Source organism: Lasioglossum baleicum, chromosome 9 (genome assembly GCF_051020765.1).
Source record: "Lasioglossum baleicum chromosome 9, iyLasBale1, whole genome shotgun sequence".
NCBI lineage: Eukaryota > Metazoa > Arthropoda > Insecta > Hymenoptera > Halictidae > Lasioglossum > Lasioglossum baleicum.
In genome coordinates this window covers 5679387-5695684 of record NC_134937.1, presented here as the reverse complement: position 1 = coordinate 5695684, position 16298 = coordinate 5679387, and the positions used below count along the sequence as shown (strand labels likewise).

Here is a 16298-nt window from a genome sequence, read left to right as displayed (position 1 = left end):
GATGATGGTTACCTGAAATCGCACTTGGATCAGTTTTTGGCCGATAAGGACCAGAAGTTTTATGATCGTATATTTGTGAAGCTACTAAAAATACCGAAATTACTTTTTTGCCAACGCAATATAATTCCGTCGTCCGAATATGGGTAACATATGTTAAGGGGTCCTAGACAATCAATAATATTGTAAAAAAAATGTAGGTTGACAATAATATTGAAGCTTCCGAATTAACAATGAATTAATTAATTGACAATGCGTTTGAACAACATACCCTTGCAATGCGCCTCGTCAATATTATTGCTAGGCGTATTGACAATATTATTGATTGTCTAGGGGCCCCTTTAAGGACGTCCGGAAATCATTTATAAAAATATAAAAAATATAAATGCATGTAAGGGTGTTGGGAATCGCCCTCCCATATAGGGTACAGTAGGCTCGTGCATATTCAAACGTTCAACTATGGCATTCATTTGCTCTATTTAATGAATTACACCATTTATGGTATGGCAGGTCTAAACGGGTTAAAATGACAGAAATCATAAGTATTCGTTTTCAACCATCCACAATGGCTTTACGATATTGATTGAAATTCGCTAATTTGTTAATAAATAAGAAGAAGATATCCAAAATAACCGAACGAACTTATGTTGCGGTCCAATATAATGTATAAATAATAATAAATGTGTTAGCTTTGTGCATCAGATTGAAGAATACATCACTTATGCGGGTAATATTGGGGTCAAAGTACTAAAAGCGATCACAATAAAATAGATGCTATAATAGAATCAACAGTGTTTGTAAAACAAAAATTGCATTCTTGTACAGTTTTATACAATACGAATCGTTACCAGGACACTTATCTATATTACGAATTGAACGTTGAAGGTTCGCACATCACTTGACATACAAGATGTGAACTGAATCAATCGATTGAATAAATTCCCAAATCAATATGTCCATTTTTGATAAACAGGTTACTTGATAACACCTAAATAATCAGTTGAATAATAGACGTAATCGCACAATTATTATTGACGCGAACAGGGGATGTTTTGCACTCGATTTTATCATATCAAAATTATTATATTCGAGAGGCGAGATAAAGAAGATCCCATTAGACATCATTGTTATTCAAAGTAGCCTCAGTTTGCGCAAATGTCTTAGACGGGTACAATGAAAGTTGCCTTTACTGGTAAGTACATTGACAAGTACATTCCATTCATATGAAACAGATACCAAGTCGCAGTTAAATAACCCGTCCTTGAGGATATCGAGTAACATCTATAATTACAACAATTGTCCCTAATATCTAAAATTTTTCTTCGACTTATTGTCATATTTCTCATCATATTTCTCAGTCTTCAAATATAACATGTGGACAGTACGCATATACTATTAAATACCAATTATGACATTTTCATAATAAAATCATTGACATTGTGATTAAAAATATTATTGTTATTGACAATAATTTTTGAATCTAAATAAAAGCGGTTCGGTAACGGTTTTAAGAGCCGAGACCTTCATTATTCTTCATTTTGTAATCACACACACACCTACTAGAAAAATCTAAAATACAAACAATAAAATGTAAATAGAAATAGTAAAATCTTGAAAACTAGACTAAAATGGATTAACTGAGAAATTAATATTTACATTACGAATCGTAACACCAATTAGAGACTGCTACCGAATATTTTTAGGTACTATCAACGATGATTGGTTTATGAATCCTGACGATTATTTTCTTCCTTCGTTGTTATCGGCAATTAAAAAAAAACAATTGGCGGTAAAGCTGAGACGGCAATTGATGCGATGATACATAGATTACACATCACATGCGAAATATGACGTAATAAAGTATACATCCCATAAATTACAAACTTAATGACAGTGACCGTCTTCTTTGTCGGTAATGTAATCAATATTCCTGTACTTTCGCTAAAATGCAACTATTGAAGAAATGTAATCCTCATTATACACCCCCCGTTTTTGCTGATATTGTTCTCAATGCAATTTTATATACAGTAGGATCACGATTAACCGGCTCGATCGGGAAACAAACAGCCCGGATAAATTAAGGCCCGATGGATATAATCGAGAATAATACAGTTTTTATATCAGAAAATTTATTTCCCTTCAAAATATAATCATATTTAAACGCAATTTGTTTATAATCAGGATTCGGTTAATCGAGAGGCCCTACTGTGTTATATTATTTTATTTATTGTGTACTTTATAGAGAACAGAAGTTAAATTAACCCTCTCACGAGTAATAGTTTTTATTGTTCTACGTTTTAAAAAAGTCTAAAATAATTCTGAAATTCATATTGAAGTCCCAATTTTAATATATGATCCTTGGAACATCAAATATTTAAAGCATGTGTAAAAATATTGTAATTACATTCAAGTAATAATAATTACATTTAATAAATGTAATGGTATTCTCAAATTATTTTAATTCCTTCGCATTTTTTTATTTTATGTATTCGTTTCCGTCACCCATAAAATCCACACTTTACTGCTAGAAACTAATTATCAATGCTACGAAATAAAGATAAACATGCACGTTGTTGCACGGACACGAGCAGCAAGTTCGTTAACTATACCGTGAAGAAATATTGCAAAATTAACCTTCTACCTACTTTTCCCTTGACTAACTATTTCTAGTATATGTATCGTATACATAGACATGTAAATCAAACACGGTCACACATAATACACGCTTGCTTGTACACACACATATTTGTATACACTTCTAGGTAATACATTACTCTCGCTTACAAGTTGGAACGTTAAAACTAGAAGTCAAAGTGACTCGTTGTTTATTTCTTATGCAAAACTGTGTTATTTTTATTATATGATATATTCATGCAAAAACGAATTTATTTAATAATTGCCCACAAAAGTGCTTTTATACTTTCATTAATTCTAAAATAAAATCATTTGAATCTCTCTAAAATAAAATCATTATTTGAATCTGCTTGGAAGTTCGAGCGTTAAAGAGTAGAACGTAAGCAAAACAAAGAAAAAGTGTGATTGAGAACTGTTAAAGCGTAAGAAAAAAAAATAACAAATCTTGTTAGCAAAGTTTACTTTATAAAAGTGTGCAAGAAAATATGAGAAAATGCTATGAAATTAATTTTAACTACAACAACGAATGTTTATGTATTTATTATTATTATTAATTTGAGTTTACATCCAATAAAAGAAATAAAATAAAGTATCACAGTTAAATTTAGCATTTCGTTTACTATAAATAAGCCAATATATTAAAATTAAAAATGAAATTGCGGCTTTCTCGGATGGAAATTCGCAATCAGAATCTTATCTCGGGAGGAGACCCGCAGTCTATGTAGTTACAAGCGGATACCGCAAATGTTTTAAATAAACATAGTGGGATAATGGAAGTACGTGCGATTTTCGTGACAAGTCTGAAAACGTGATTAAAATAATCTTACCTTATTTCGGGGATGCGCGTGTTAGAAAGAAAACCAGGCGCGAGGGAGACGTCTCGCATACGAGGACACTTTGTCCAGGCAGGATGGACATACGTAATTGAATCGGAAGTAGGTCGACACCGTGGAACCGGTCGCACCGGAGTACGATCGCAAACTAATAATGTGCTCTAATATAACGATGCTCGCTTCCACCTGTCCGCTAGCTAATAAACTTCAATCACCTCCCACCATGATTTCAAAGCGGCCGCGTTAACGCTTGAAAAACTTCTGGTTCCCTGTCTGGGGGAAAGAAGTATCTCTGTATCATTCAGTTGTACACAAACGACGGCTAATGTTTTGTTTTGCTTTTGCTTCGACGGGCTTGGGTTATATTGGAGGTCATATAATAAAAAATCAACGAGGGACCTTATTCATACCCCAAACCAGATTCTGTGATTGTTATTCTAAAATATGAAAGTCGGGGTAGAATTATTTTCTATTTACTTCAGATCTCTATAAAGGCTACTACCACTGGAAATAAGATTTTATTTGATTCCACTTTCACACACAAAACTTGCCTACCAAAATTGAAAATTGCATAAACGTCCGCTGTCTAGTGATTGTACAGTCACAAACCGTGATTCGATTATCGAGACATGCGATGAATAATAAACCGATTAATCCTTATCAATGTATTAGAAACTGCAGGCTACTTTTAGGCCGCATCAATTGGACAATTTTTTTACGCGGCTGTTGGTCAATCTAAAATAAATTATTCTTATACTTGGTGAATTGGGCTTGAGTGCACAAAGTAGAGGATAAGATAATATTCAAAAAATAAAAACGTGGTAATAAAGAGACAAAGTTCTAATTTTGTAATGTAAAATGATGTGGAAAAAAGTCTTTATCGTCTTTATAGTCTTTGCTCATTTGTAAAATAATTTGTATAAACTGGTGGTCTTAAATTAATTGTATATTTTTACAAAAAGAAAAGATTTAATCATAAATGAAGTATTATTTTCGGGTTAATTGGTCCGAACAGTGTACGAGAATTAATACACATAAGTAATTTTTTTAACGACTTACGTGTACACAATACTTTATATATACCTTTGAACTTACATTTGATTAGAAAGCATGTTTCGCACTTTCATTTATTTATGAATCATCGATTTATGAATATTTAGGTCGGGTTAGGTAATAGTTACGATCCCTGGCGATAATCATTGCTTAACAGTCCATAATTATGTTCTAGAAGTGTTTAAACTGTATGAAAATTACTTTCAATCCACTAGAAGCACTAAACTGCGAGTCGGATTATTTTCAAATAGAATCTGTAACTCGTTTGTTAAAGAAAATGTTTTCTGTGAAAAAAGTAATAAAGAACTGCCATTATAATTACTTTTCGTAACTTATTTATTCCTCTTTGGTAAGAGAATAATCCATATACATGCATCACGGATCAGTTCTGAGAATTCTTTCTATATAAAACTGATCGTAGATTACAGTATTCACGATTAAAATATTTAGTATAAAATAACTAAAATTAGTTGTATTACTCTACATACATTTAGTACATTAAGCTCTTTCCGCGGACCTTTGATATGTATCTGGATTTGTTGCACAGCCTGGACACGTGTGTAAGGACTCGTGGATGAATATCTCACAGTCCAAACAAAACGTTTGATTACATTTATTACAAACGTATATCTGTAGATATCGATTATAAACTTGAATAGAGTTACATGTGTGTATATATTTCTTAATCTATTAAATTGTGCATACTATACCTTTTTATCTTTTTGTGACAAAGTTTTTTGGCAGCCATAACAAATTGAAGGGGTTCCTTCAAATGGTACTTCTTTAAATGACTCAACAGGGAATAAATAATGATAGGATCGAGCTAAATGAGGAGCAGATACCAAGGTGAGTCCACAGGCTCTGCATTCAACAGGAAGTTCACAATGTTTACTAAGGCACTGTGGACACAGATATCCTGTACTTGTAAGTTTAACAGTTTCATCTGCACTCACTGCATGGCTGTAAAGAAAACGTGCTGTTTCCATTATTAAATTCAACGGTTGTATAATTAAAAAATTTGTATGTATTTATAAGTTGGTAATCAGAACGCAAAATAAAATTAACTTACCACATGCACACTGCCATGGATGTTTCAGTTTCGGAAGATTGTAAAGCATGATGAGGAAAACCCATCTTTACAAGAGCAGCATCTAGTCTGGTTGCAGCTGGTGGTGGGTCTATATGCATATTTAATTGCTCTTTGTAATGTTTATCATCCAATGCAACACTGTGTTCTCCACCAGTTGCTGTGGCCATTCTTTTGCAAATGTATAACTCAGCAGCTAAACCTATCACACTACACCTTACACAATCTGTTTTCATATTCTAGAATTAAAGTACATCGTTATTAAAATAATGAGTTTTGGCGTTTGTTCTATGTACTGGCTTGGTATAACAACTAGAGGTGTCCGAAAACCTGAAAATATTGCGTATCCGATGGTCGAGACGGGTCGGGAAGACATTGGGTCGAGACGAGCCGGGTTCTCGAAAATTTCGAGATGCTCGAATACATCGGGATTCCCGAGAATAGTCCCAAAAATTGTCGAGAACCGAATATTTTCGAGTTCTCGCACACCTTTAACAATAACACATACTTGTATTGTTTCATTAATATCTCCAGGGTCACATGTTGTGAGAGCTCCTATAATTACTAATATTTCTTTGCTAGCATGTGATGGTAGCAATCGCAAGGATTTCAAAGCTAATTCCAGTGAGTTCTGTAACGATGGTTCACCTGCTGGTTGAAGCTGCTGCATGGCCTTTAATTCCTAAAAGGAAAGGAAAACTGTATTTAACAAAGCTAGTTGCAGATTTGTAATGATTGAAACAGAATATTTACTTTAATATGTTTTTTGGAGTTTCCAGCCAAATCACTGATTTTTTCCGCTCTTTTATTTCTTGTAACAATTACTCCTAGTTGGCTTATAGGATTTTGATAGAAGAATTCTTCGATAAAATCCTCTAGCAGCTTAAACCGGATAATGTTATTATATTAATAGGTAATATATCAGATCATATAGTAAACTGGAATTATATGTATACCTTTAAAGAACATAAGAAACGAGTTGGTTTTAAGTCTTGATTGGACATTGATTCGGAAGCATCGAGAATTATATAAAGATGTCTCATCATTCCTAATCTGGCACCAATCTTTTTATCCATCTGACGTTTCCTCTTAGCATTGTGAATAATATCTGCAACCGATGCTTCCAAAAGTCCATGATCATCTTCCTTAATCGCTTCCCTAAATCGAAATATTATTTCTAATGATTTATAAAGTCACAAAATACATACAAGTAGAGAATGTTATAATAAATAAATGAATACCATGTCTTCTCATAACCAGTCTCCCACCGATATTCTTTCTCCTCTTCTTCCTCAGCCATTTTTTAATTTTTCAAATACATAAAACTATGAGAAAACAATAGAGCCTTAATTAAAAATCATAAGTCAAACATATATTTTCATAGGTATATTTAAAAGTGTGCTCACTTTTCACCGGTTATAATATTCTAACTCCACATGAGCTATATAGGTTAATGTTGTTTATGCTATTATACAAATACCAATAACATAAAAGTATAAATGGCCAAGATCATCGTTGAAGAGAATGATAATAAAGTGGCTCCATACTTTCGAATGAACGATATCATAAACTAGTATTTACTAAAGAAACTGTTTCAAAAGATGCCATCAATTCATATTTAATGTATGCATATATCCGAGCCAGTATCTTTTCCGCGTTGTGCTCGGTCAATACAAAAACCTATTATTTGAAATTTCTCGTAAATTCTGGGGGAAGCGTATACCGTCGATATGTGTATATAAGTGGGCGTGTGAAATTCGAATAACAGCTAAATGAAAGAATTAATTAATCATGCACCATTCATAAATCTGCGCGCAATAACCAATGACTATTTGCGAAATCGTCTTGCTGACATTAATTAACATAAACTTGCCTTTTCTATACACTCAATACAGTGCCGGAACATGAGAGAACCCGATGAATTAAAGCGGCAGATTTGAAATCAATAACCGAACATTCGCGATTTACCAGTTTTTCAAACCGAACTTTTCAGTATATTTATTGGTGAATCGTGTCAAGGGTAACAATCCGACTGTAAAAATGATGTCTATAGAAAAGTTATCGTAGAGAAAAAGGAGGGAAGATAAATTGTAGAGTAATATTTTCCCGCCAAAAAGGTAAACTGTTGCCGCGGCGAGTGAGCGCCATAGCGCCACCGTCGTCAGACGCGATCACTGTTTTCATCCCATCTCGTGCGGCGACGGCAATTTTCCAGAACAAGAAAGTCTGATTTTTCCACGGTATACCAGATGTAAGTGAATATCATTGGTTTTATTGTTGGTTTCATTGAGATCAGTATCGGACAGGTGTGTTCGAAAAATATTCATGGGTGGACAGGAAGTGAATAGTCGGAGAGAGTTTTCGTGACGAGAGCCATCTTGACGAGCATCGGCTTGCTCATGATAGACGGAGGACGAGTCTGCGGCGGCGACCACGGCGACGGCGGCAATGGCATCGTTTCTAAATGTTTCTTTCGATTCTAAACGGCCGTGTTCGCAGTTCGAATAGTCACGTTGTATCGGTAACTTTCTTTCACGGGTGAGCCGGCTACTATTTCCAAGATCGAATTATCTGTGAGTTTTATTCGTTGGTAACTTACGCCACTGGCCGCGTTTACAATGACTCCATGCTGTGCATCTGATGTCTTACCATTTATGCGGGAATTTCTTTAGTTTAAATAAAAAGTACCCCCGCGTACGGTTCGTCATAGCTTGCGGGATCGCAAACGCTTTAGAAATTTACCGATGGTAATGGTGTGTGTGAGTGCAGTGAACCTCTGTATTGCTGTAACAACGTCAGTGGTGTCTTATTAAAAAATGTTCGCAGTTCGATTTCCACCGGCATGTTGCGTGTAAATTTTTACGAGACCCGCGAAACTTTGAATTCCGAATTATCTAATTTTTATTTTGTTCGCCTGCGGTACGACATGATAACAATATTAACGAATTATTATACTGCTTATTGGTGGAAACAAAATTTTTTTTCTTATTTAAGTCATGTGTATATAACTTTCTAGAAAACAATATTAATAGGATTCACTGGTGCACTGTCTAACATATTAATACTGATTCATAGACATTTTGTAAGTACACAGGAAAAATTAAATGTTAGATTTGATTATTTTCAATAATTTCTTCTCGTTTGGTTTTTCGTATATCACCCATGAATTATATGTATAATATTGTTCTAGCAATGAAAATCTCCATTTCTTTGTCTTGTACATCTATAATATGCTACAAGTGTGATCATACAGTGAAATTTAATTTTATAATACAGTATTTTTTTCATTGTTAAATAATAGAGCTGCGGTGATAGAATGTTAACTTGGCCCATTATGTAATGTACAGAAGCTTTTTGTACGTTGTATTTAAAAGTTCATTTAATTTTTAGAAACCAACATTGCGGATAGAGATTCGAATATCGTTGTGCTGAGCAAAATGGAGGGAGGCGATGGCCCTTCAGCCATCAGTAGTAATCCTACTGCTATTAAAGGTAATATGTATTGCTTTGTTGTGCGCAAGATTGTTATAATAAATCATTTACTTATTTCTAAAAATATTTATATGCATCCTACATTTGTAAGAAAGCCACCAAAATTTTTTAAGCATTACAAACATTTATATTCAACTCTTAATGCTCTGTTGGCTCTGCTATGGAGATATCTAACATTTGTTTAAAAAATAACCAGAGCGGAACCAGAGCCAAAGAAGCGTTAAGGTTTCTTAAAAATTTAATTATGAGAGTATGTATTGCTGAATTTTGAAACTTGTATAAATACATCCTTTTGTACAGTTTCACAAGGATTTGTAGAATTAACAAGTCGGTAGTTCATTGGTACACAAAATTGAGGAACCTGACATACCGATCTTTTTCACTATACTTACATACAGGAACAACTTCATGCAGCTCATATTTACTTTTACCTTTTGTAACGTATTATTATTCTGTTATCAGCTGCACAAGAGGAAATGGGAAGATTAGACGTTCTTGTATGTGGACAGTGTCATTCAGTTTTTCACTTTATTGTGGAATTTCAAATGCATCGTACAAAAGACGGTGCTTGCTCTCAAACATCACATTTTCGTGAAAATAGTAATGTTAGTACTACTTGCTAACAATTTTAAGAAACAATACAGACAGTACATGACAGAGTTATTTCATTTTATTATGGTTTCTTGTAGAATGAACAGAAAGCACAAGTTTGGGCTTTCCTCTTGTGGAAAGGTTCACAAATTCAGCAGGAAAATACGGATAAAGACTCTACAAACTCATGGAAACTTTATCAAAAATGGTGTAAAATGGATACGCACATTAGGGATTCGTGGATTACAGCTGGAAAGACCATTCAAACTTTTACAAAAATCAGTAATGCAAAAATGCAAGATGTACCAAGGCAAAATCAAACAGCTAATGTAGAAGGTAGATTCTATATGAAAAACTAATTTTATTAAAAAATTTCATAAAGACTCGGTTACTGGAATTCACCTTGTGCTTCTGTAGGGAAACCTGTAGTTCTACGTAAAGTTATTAGAAATGGACAGCCAGAGGAAGCAGATAAGAAAGATGCTAAAGGCTCGGAAGCGAAGAATCAAAAAGAATTCTTTGATCCTGAAGGAGAAAAGAAAGAAAAACCAAAGTTGAAGCCTTCTATAAAACCTAAAGTTAGCTTATCACATTTAATCAATTAATTAATTCTCAGTGTTTACATTAATTGTAAAAATAATTCATTCGTTCTCATAGGGCAAATCTAGTAAGGCTGGTGAAGAAGATAGAGACACAACTGATGAAGAATATACAGTAGAAAAAATCTTAGCTAAACGATTCAATCCAAAAAAGAGGTGTTCAGAATACTTACTAAAATGGGAAGGATATGGGCAGTAAGTTTCTTAAACAGCTATATATGAATTTAGATAATGGCTACAATGTTTATTAAATATGTCCAATATTTGAAGTGAGCATAATACATGGGAGCCTGCTGAGCATGTCGCAACATGTAAACATTTATTAGAAGAATTTGAAAGAAGTCTGGCGAAACAGAAAGAATTGAAAGCAGCGCAACAGCAAGCTAATGCAAAGGCAGCTGCTCGAGGTGCACATCCTGCTCAAAAAACAGTGATAAAAGTGGAAGCTAAACCTGGACCAAGTACTGCAGCTCAAGTAGGGTAAGTCAATGATCTTTTACTCGCTATTCATTGCAAAATTGCAAAAATATCAGAATAATTGTTCTTTAACATTCTGTATTTAGAAGACCAATGCGCTCGAGTAAATCAAAAGCTATGGATCAAGTGAAGCAGTGGTGTGGTTCTATGAAAGATGAAGATAATGATTGTATGTACACTTTCATAATGAAGTAGATTGCATGTAAATACATCATGCATTTTTTTAGAGGAATTTAAAGCGATAATCTTAATATTATCAACCTCTGTACTTTACGAGGTCTTGGATATTTATAAGTACTCTCGCCCAATAGTTCTTCCCCATCGTATTCGAACAGTTCCCCTATTATTGAGAAAGCATATTCACATGCGTATTTCAAAAAATGATACACCTCTTTTATTACGGAACGTACGTATGTTATAATTTCATAATTATTATTACATACTTCCAAACGATTAATGCAAATTACCAAGTTTATCCACGAGGAAGCTTTGTGAACTGTTGGGAGAGACAAGTAGTGGGTAAGGAGGCCATTGTTTGTTAGCATGTGTGATCGAAGAGGTCACATAATAATACTTTATTTCGTGGAAAAATATTTCCCTATAGTCCCCTATTACCGAACTATTGGGAGAGAGTATATACTGTATGTACTATAAATGTATGAAGATCTGCAGTTTAATAATCAGATACACACACTAATATTTTTAAAAATCTATACTTCGTGGGTGGACAATATATATTACAGAAATAACTAAGATTTGTTCATCTTTTAGTATTGGGTAAGAGAAGAATGGACTATTCTGAGAGTGACTCCGAAGACGGAGGCAGCAGTGCTGCGAAACGAGCAAAAGGTGACACGGGTAGTGACGACGATTGGAGTGGAGAATCCGATGAAGAGAGGTTGTTGGGCCGTAGTGATGTGATTCAACGCGCGTTTAACCGTGCCAATGCACAGTCAAACGGATCAAACCGAGCTAGCGGTTCGTCCTCAGATCTTGCGACTTCATTGGGACTGCAGTCTCCTGAAGGAGCAAAATCTAACCAACCGCCAGTTTTGGTCGCCAACGCGAAGGGAGTTGTTAAAGTAGATCCTAAACAAATGCCAAACTTAACATCCGGCGTGTATGTGATGTCACGGAAAGATGGCATCATCAAGCTGGATTCGTCCCCTAGCGGAAAGTTGGCCGTAAAAGGTTCGCCAACAACACAAGGTGTATTGATGGTTCAAAATCGGGATAATACTAACGTAGTGAGAAAGCAGGTAATATCTGCCTCGCAGTCGAATTCCGTAACGCCGGTTAAAGTGGTATCTAAAATGGATGGAAGTCAAGTAGTAACACAGATGAAAGTAGTTTCCAAGACGGTTGCAAGTAAACCAGGAGGCGCACAGAAAACAGAGCCGATAAAGATTCAGCCGAAACCAGATCCGACACAGATGCCGCAGATACATGTCGTGACCGCTGTGCCGACTCCTATCGCTTTGCAGCCGAGACTAAGTACAGGAGTACGTCCTGGACCTGTCCCTGCCCAACGCACTGCGGATGGTCGGCCATTGTTACCGAGACCCCCACTGCGTGCGACAACACCGACTAGCGTACTCGGAATGGGATCCACAATTCGTTCACCTGTTAGAGCGCCAGCTCCGAGACAAGTTCAATCCCAGCAAACACGTCAGGTGCTGCAAAAACGAACGACAACCGTGACCACGCAAAGTAACTCGGTGAGTCCTGGGAGCGTTACACAAATTCGACCGAAATTCACGGTGCTTAGTTCACAGCCGAAGCAAGTTGTAAAGTCTGGAACTAGTCCAGTGCAACAGATGAAACAATCACCGAAAACACCAGTCGGTAAGCCACAGTCATTATTATCTCCGCAACAAAAGTTACTAATGGCAAAAAGAAAAGCTCAAGAAGCAGCAGGTATTAAACCCGCTGGCCGTGGACTCCTAGCAGGTGCTCGTGTTAGTGTTGGACGGGGTAGAGGGAAGTTGGCCGAGTCACCGTCAGCTACAACACCGGGAAACAAGCCGAAAGAGAGTAAATTGGCCGAGGGCGATGGACTTCACATGGAATTCCACGAGGTTGGCTCCGAAGAAAGTAGCAGCGAGGGTGAGCCAGACCTTCCACCACCGGAAACAGATACCATAACCACTACTGAACCGGATAGTCCACCTCGACCGTTTACACTGTGTCCATTAACAGGACGTATCATTGGGCCAGATGGGGAGCCTGTTGAGCAGCCGGCCGAGCCAGAACCCGAGCCAGTGCCTACGACACCGTTGACCACCGTCAAAACAACTACCGCTACGACAGACAGCATCGGCGTCCCAGCTACAACTACCACCACAGAGCTGGTTCTACCTTCCCTCGAGTCTCTCACGGACGGCGGTGGTATAATGAGAGTCGAGATGAGTCCCGGAGGAACAACAGGCACTATTGTTCAGACAAGCGAACCTGCACAAATCAACTTATCGAACGTGTCCGTACCTGCTCCAGATCTTCCTTGTTTGGATGACACCCCTCCAGCTGTGCCGGTACCAGCCACGACCTCGTCGACACCATTGACTGAAACAACACCTACTCCCGAGGCTTCTATCGCGGCTGCACTGTCTACAGCCACGGTCACATCTACCAGCACAATTGCGATTACACCTGCTGATGTGACCAAGCCTGAAGAGAAGTTGCCTGAGGAGAGGAAGGTAACCCCTGAGGATACATCGAATTTGGTAACGATAACTGGCGAGGACGGTGTTGTATATCAAGTAACCGGACAAGCCGACGACGGTCAAACGTTACTGGTAACACGTGAAGCTGACGGTGAGCAACAATGCGTGTACGTTACCACGGAACAACAAGGAGATGGTGGATCTGTGCTAACATTGGACCATGCTGTTGCCGAAGCTGTTGCTCAGCTGATACCCGATCAGGTGAATTTGGCCTCGCAATTTTATGTGAAGGAAGGCACCTCAGAACCTACTGAAAATCCGATGGTGATGTCTATTATGGATAATTCGAACACGACTGACGTGACTGAGGGACAGGAAGATGGCGATGGTCATGGGCAAGTTGTAGCTCAAGTTGTACAAGCAGAAGAACCTACACCAGGTAATGTATAGTGAAATTATAATGGCTGAGTTGCTGGGAATAGAATATTTCAGTTTCTTGTAGGCACTTTTTAACAGCAAACACTTCTGAAATGACATTTGAAATATTATTTTGAATATTATTTCAAATAATAGGTTATTTTATTTTATAATTAGTTTCATGTCTGTAATCGCTTTTGTCTTGATTATTATCCGTGGTGGACAGAGCCTATACCTCGGATAATCGAAAACTCGAACAATACTGAAGGGTCGATGTGTTCATAAATCGTGCAATAAAGACACAGAAAACATTTTGATATTGCATTTAATATTTAAGTTTGATTAACTATTTAATCGATTGAAAATTTGATTAACTGTCGTAACAAAATCTGACTATTTACACTTTTCTACACAAAGCACCTTGAATAATACGGAATCTCAGTTCAATGGGACTTAGATAATCGAACACACTTCGTTGCATATTATTTTCAAGATTATTTTTCTTATTAAATTTGAAATGAAAAAATAATGAAATAATACATTATTTCAAATGAATCAATATTACTTTTATTTCCAAATAACGGTATCGAAAGTAATAGTACGAATTTAATGATTTCATATAGTTATTCCTTAAGAATAATGAAAGAAAATGTATGAAAAATACTAACGCAATGTAGTTTTTCCTCTACAGTGTATGTAAATTTTCTATTTCTGGCGATTTACCCCTCGTACATGAAATGCAACTTCTTCTTGTATTAAAAGAATAGTGCTGATATTACATTTTGTCTATGTTGAAAATTAGGAGGTACCAGAAGAGTAGTTTTACTCTTACCGGATGGAAATCTGATGATGACAGAAGTGACGGAAGAACAATATGCAGCACTAGGACTCGGCAAGTGAAGAGAACTCACGAAAGTAACCGACACACACGGATTGTAATAAGCGATCATGCATCGAACTGTAACAATCTACATGGAAGTTGTACGCTTAAGGGTGACCGTGGGTTGTATATATGTAAGAACGTTCACTTCGTACAATTGCAATGGATAAAATTATATATTGACATTTTCCAGCTAAAAAAGAATAAACAGAGTGTAAAAAAAAAAGATACGAGGAGGAATCAAGCAAAATGCAGAAATCTAGAATTAGATTACGATGAAGGGAACGATTGTTTTAGAAATTCATGTCTCAGTGTAAAACGAAACTGCTGGAATTTAACTTTTTATCGTTTAATTTATTTTTAAAAAATAAGGGGGACCGCAGGTTTTTTTGCCTAAGATTGAAGCGGATGGAACAATATCACATTACAAAGCGACACCGTTACACACACACAAGTTTGAAGTAAGCATTGTATTTGTAGGATAGTGAAGTATAATCTGGGGTTTTATATTTTCTAAACAATAATAGGCTTTTAATAAAGACCTTTATTCCCTGCATACAACGTCCAAGCTTATCGTCATCGTAACATAGAGGACTCGCCAGACAAGCTACGGTAGTTATCGAGATCAATTGGCGCTTAAAAAGATTATCAGATGTAAATATAAAATGTAATTGACAAAAAAAAAGAAGAAAGAAAAGTTTCACAGGAAGCTTGAACCTAGTTTGACTCTGTGTTGAATATTCTCAATGGACGATCGATGCTAATCGTTTCTTTTATTCTAAATTGCATTTTCGTGGTAGGCCAAGATGGTGTCAGCGCATGAATTTTTAAAATTCATATTGTAAATCATCTTCCTCGTAGGCGCGAAAAATCTTGTTTTGCGTTTCCATGGACTGTGTATGCTTACATATAGATTAAATAAGTGCACTCTTATCAAAGATCACATCATTTCTGAATCTATACAGGCTTTAAGAAAAGAAAAAAAAAAGAAGACAGACGAAAATACAGTGTTGTTTAATGGAACATGACGCGCGTCTCGTTATTAAGCCCATTCCTTTTCAGCTTAAAGATACACTGAATTAATAAAAAAAGCAAATATAATAAATAAGACTAATGCTTCTGCGCCGTATGCTTTCTATCAGCGAAAGAGTATTAATTTCATTTTTTTGTATGTTAGTCGAACCTGTAAACGATGGAAAATCGTTAAGAAACACGTAGTTGAGAGAGAGAACAAGATTCAAGCGTCCGATTTAGACTCGTGTCCTGAGAAAACAATTATCTTTCTCGCATATTTGTATCGCTAGATTGTACAAAGCGTAATCTGTAATCTCGTATACGTGGAAAATCATACGATGTCTATATGCATGTTACAAAAGGATTTTACAGAGATTGAATAATTAAAAAAAAAAGGAGTTCTTTGTATTTACAAATTGCGGATTATGATAAATGTAATAAGTGTCCCTTATGTGATCGCGACGTTGGACGGGAGCAGCATTTTTTGTCAACGTCCATAGGGTGAAACTAGATTCAAGCGTTTAAGTATAAAGAGCCATAAGGGGCTCGCAATAAATGGCA

At 36.1% G+C, this 16298-nt stretch overlaps 3 protein-coding genes across 8 annotated transcripts in view; 1 reads left to right on the top strand and 2 right to left on the bottom strand.

Moving 5' to 3' along the window:
- Slif (cationic amino acid transporter slimfast) overlaps positions 1 to 4778 on the bottom strand; it is a 29090-nt gene extending 24312 nt beyond the window's left edge. Inside the window, exon 1 of the mRNA XM_076431168.1 lies at positions 3459 to 4778. The gene's annotated coding sequence lies outside the window, so the exon portion shown is untranslated. The remainder of the gene's footprint in view (positions 1 to 3458) is intronic.
- Positions 4779 to 4835: 57 nt separating this feature from the next.
- Ssl1 (general transcription factor IIH subunit 2 Ssl1) lies at positions 4836 to 8369 on the bottom strand. 3 transcript variants are annotated; one of them, XM_076431172.1, is made up of 8 exons: positions 8204 to 8369; positions 6846 to 6929; positions 6561 to 6762; positions 6358 to 6486; positions 6113 to 6286; positions 5587 to 5843; positions 5228 to 5477; positions 4836 to 5147 (listed from the first exon to the last, which is right to left on the bottom strand). In XM_076431172.1, the coding sequence occupies exons 2-8, from the start codon at positions 6902 to 6904 to the stop codon at positions 5016 to 5018; spliced, it is 1203 nt and encodes a 400-aa protein (XP_076287287.1). In that variant the 5' UTR covers positions 6905 to 6929; positions 8204 to 8369; the 3' UTR covers positions 4836 to 5015. The 3 variants fall into 3 exon arrangements, with proteins under 3 accessions (XP_076287287.1, XP_076287286.1, XP_076287284.1); XM_076431171.1 differs by lacking the exon at positions 8204 to 8369 and adding an exon at positions 7478 to 7632; XM_076431169.1 differs by lacking the exon at positions 8204 to 8369 and adding an exon at positions 7011 to 7471.
- Positions 7721 to 15746, top strand: Chro (chromodomain-containing protein chromator). 4 transcript variants are annotated; one of them, XM_076431164.1, is made up of 11 exons: positions 7779 to 7855; positions 7942 to 8177; positions 8995 to 9096; positions 9559 to 9701; positions 9786 to 10023; positions 10105 to 10265; positions 10345 to 10481; positions 10557 to 10766; positions 10850 to 10932; positions 11535 to 13865; positions 14646 to 15746. In XM_076431164.1, the coding sequence occupies exons 3-11, from the start codon at positions 9042 to 9044 to the stop codon at positions 14741 to 14743; spliced, it is 3456 nt and encodes a 1151-aa protein (XP_076287279.1). In that variant the 5' UTR covers positions 7779 to 7855; positions 7942 to 8177; positions 8995 to 9041; the 3' UTR covers positions 14744 to 15746. The 4 variants fall into 4 exon arrangements, with proteins under 4 accessions (XP_076287278.1, XP_076287279.1, XP_076287280.1 ...); XM_076431163.1 differs by lacking the exon at positions 7942 to 8177 and having other exon boundaries at positions 7721 to 7855; XM_076431165.1 differs by lacking the exon at positions 7779 to 7855 and having other exon boundaries at positions 7990 to 8142.
- Positions 15747 to 16298: the final 552 nt, after the last annotated feature.

Excerpts from the sequence above, each read along its gene's own strand:
- Ssl1 (XM_076431172.1), bottom strand. The coding sequence starts at position 6,904 with ATGGCTGAGGAAGAAGAGGAGAAAGAATATCGGTGGGAGACTGGTTAT. Across the intron at positions 6,763-6,845 it reads ACTGGTTATGAGAAGACATG|GGAAGCGATTAAGGAAGATG; the intron begins GTATTCATTTAT and ends ATTTCGATTTAG. Across the intron at positions 5,148-5,227 it reads TGTCACAAAAAGATAAAAAG|ATATACGTTTGTAATAAATG; the intron begins GTATAGTATGCA and ends CGATATCTACAG.
- Chro (XM_076431163.1), top strand. The coding sequence starts at position 9,042 with ATGGAGGGAGGCGATGGCCCTTCAGCCATCAGTAGTAATCCTACTGCT. Across the intron at positions 9,702-9,785 it reads ATTTTCGTGAAAATAGTAAT|AATGAACAGAAAGCACAAGT; the intron begins GTTAGTACTACT and ends GGTTTCTTGTAG. Across the intron at positions 13,866-14,645 it reads AGCAGAAGAACCTACACCAG|GAGGTACCAGAAGAGTAGTT; the intron begins GTAATGTATAGT and ends GTTGAAAATTAG.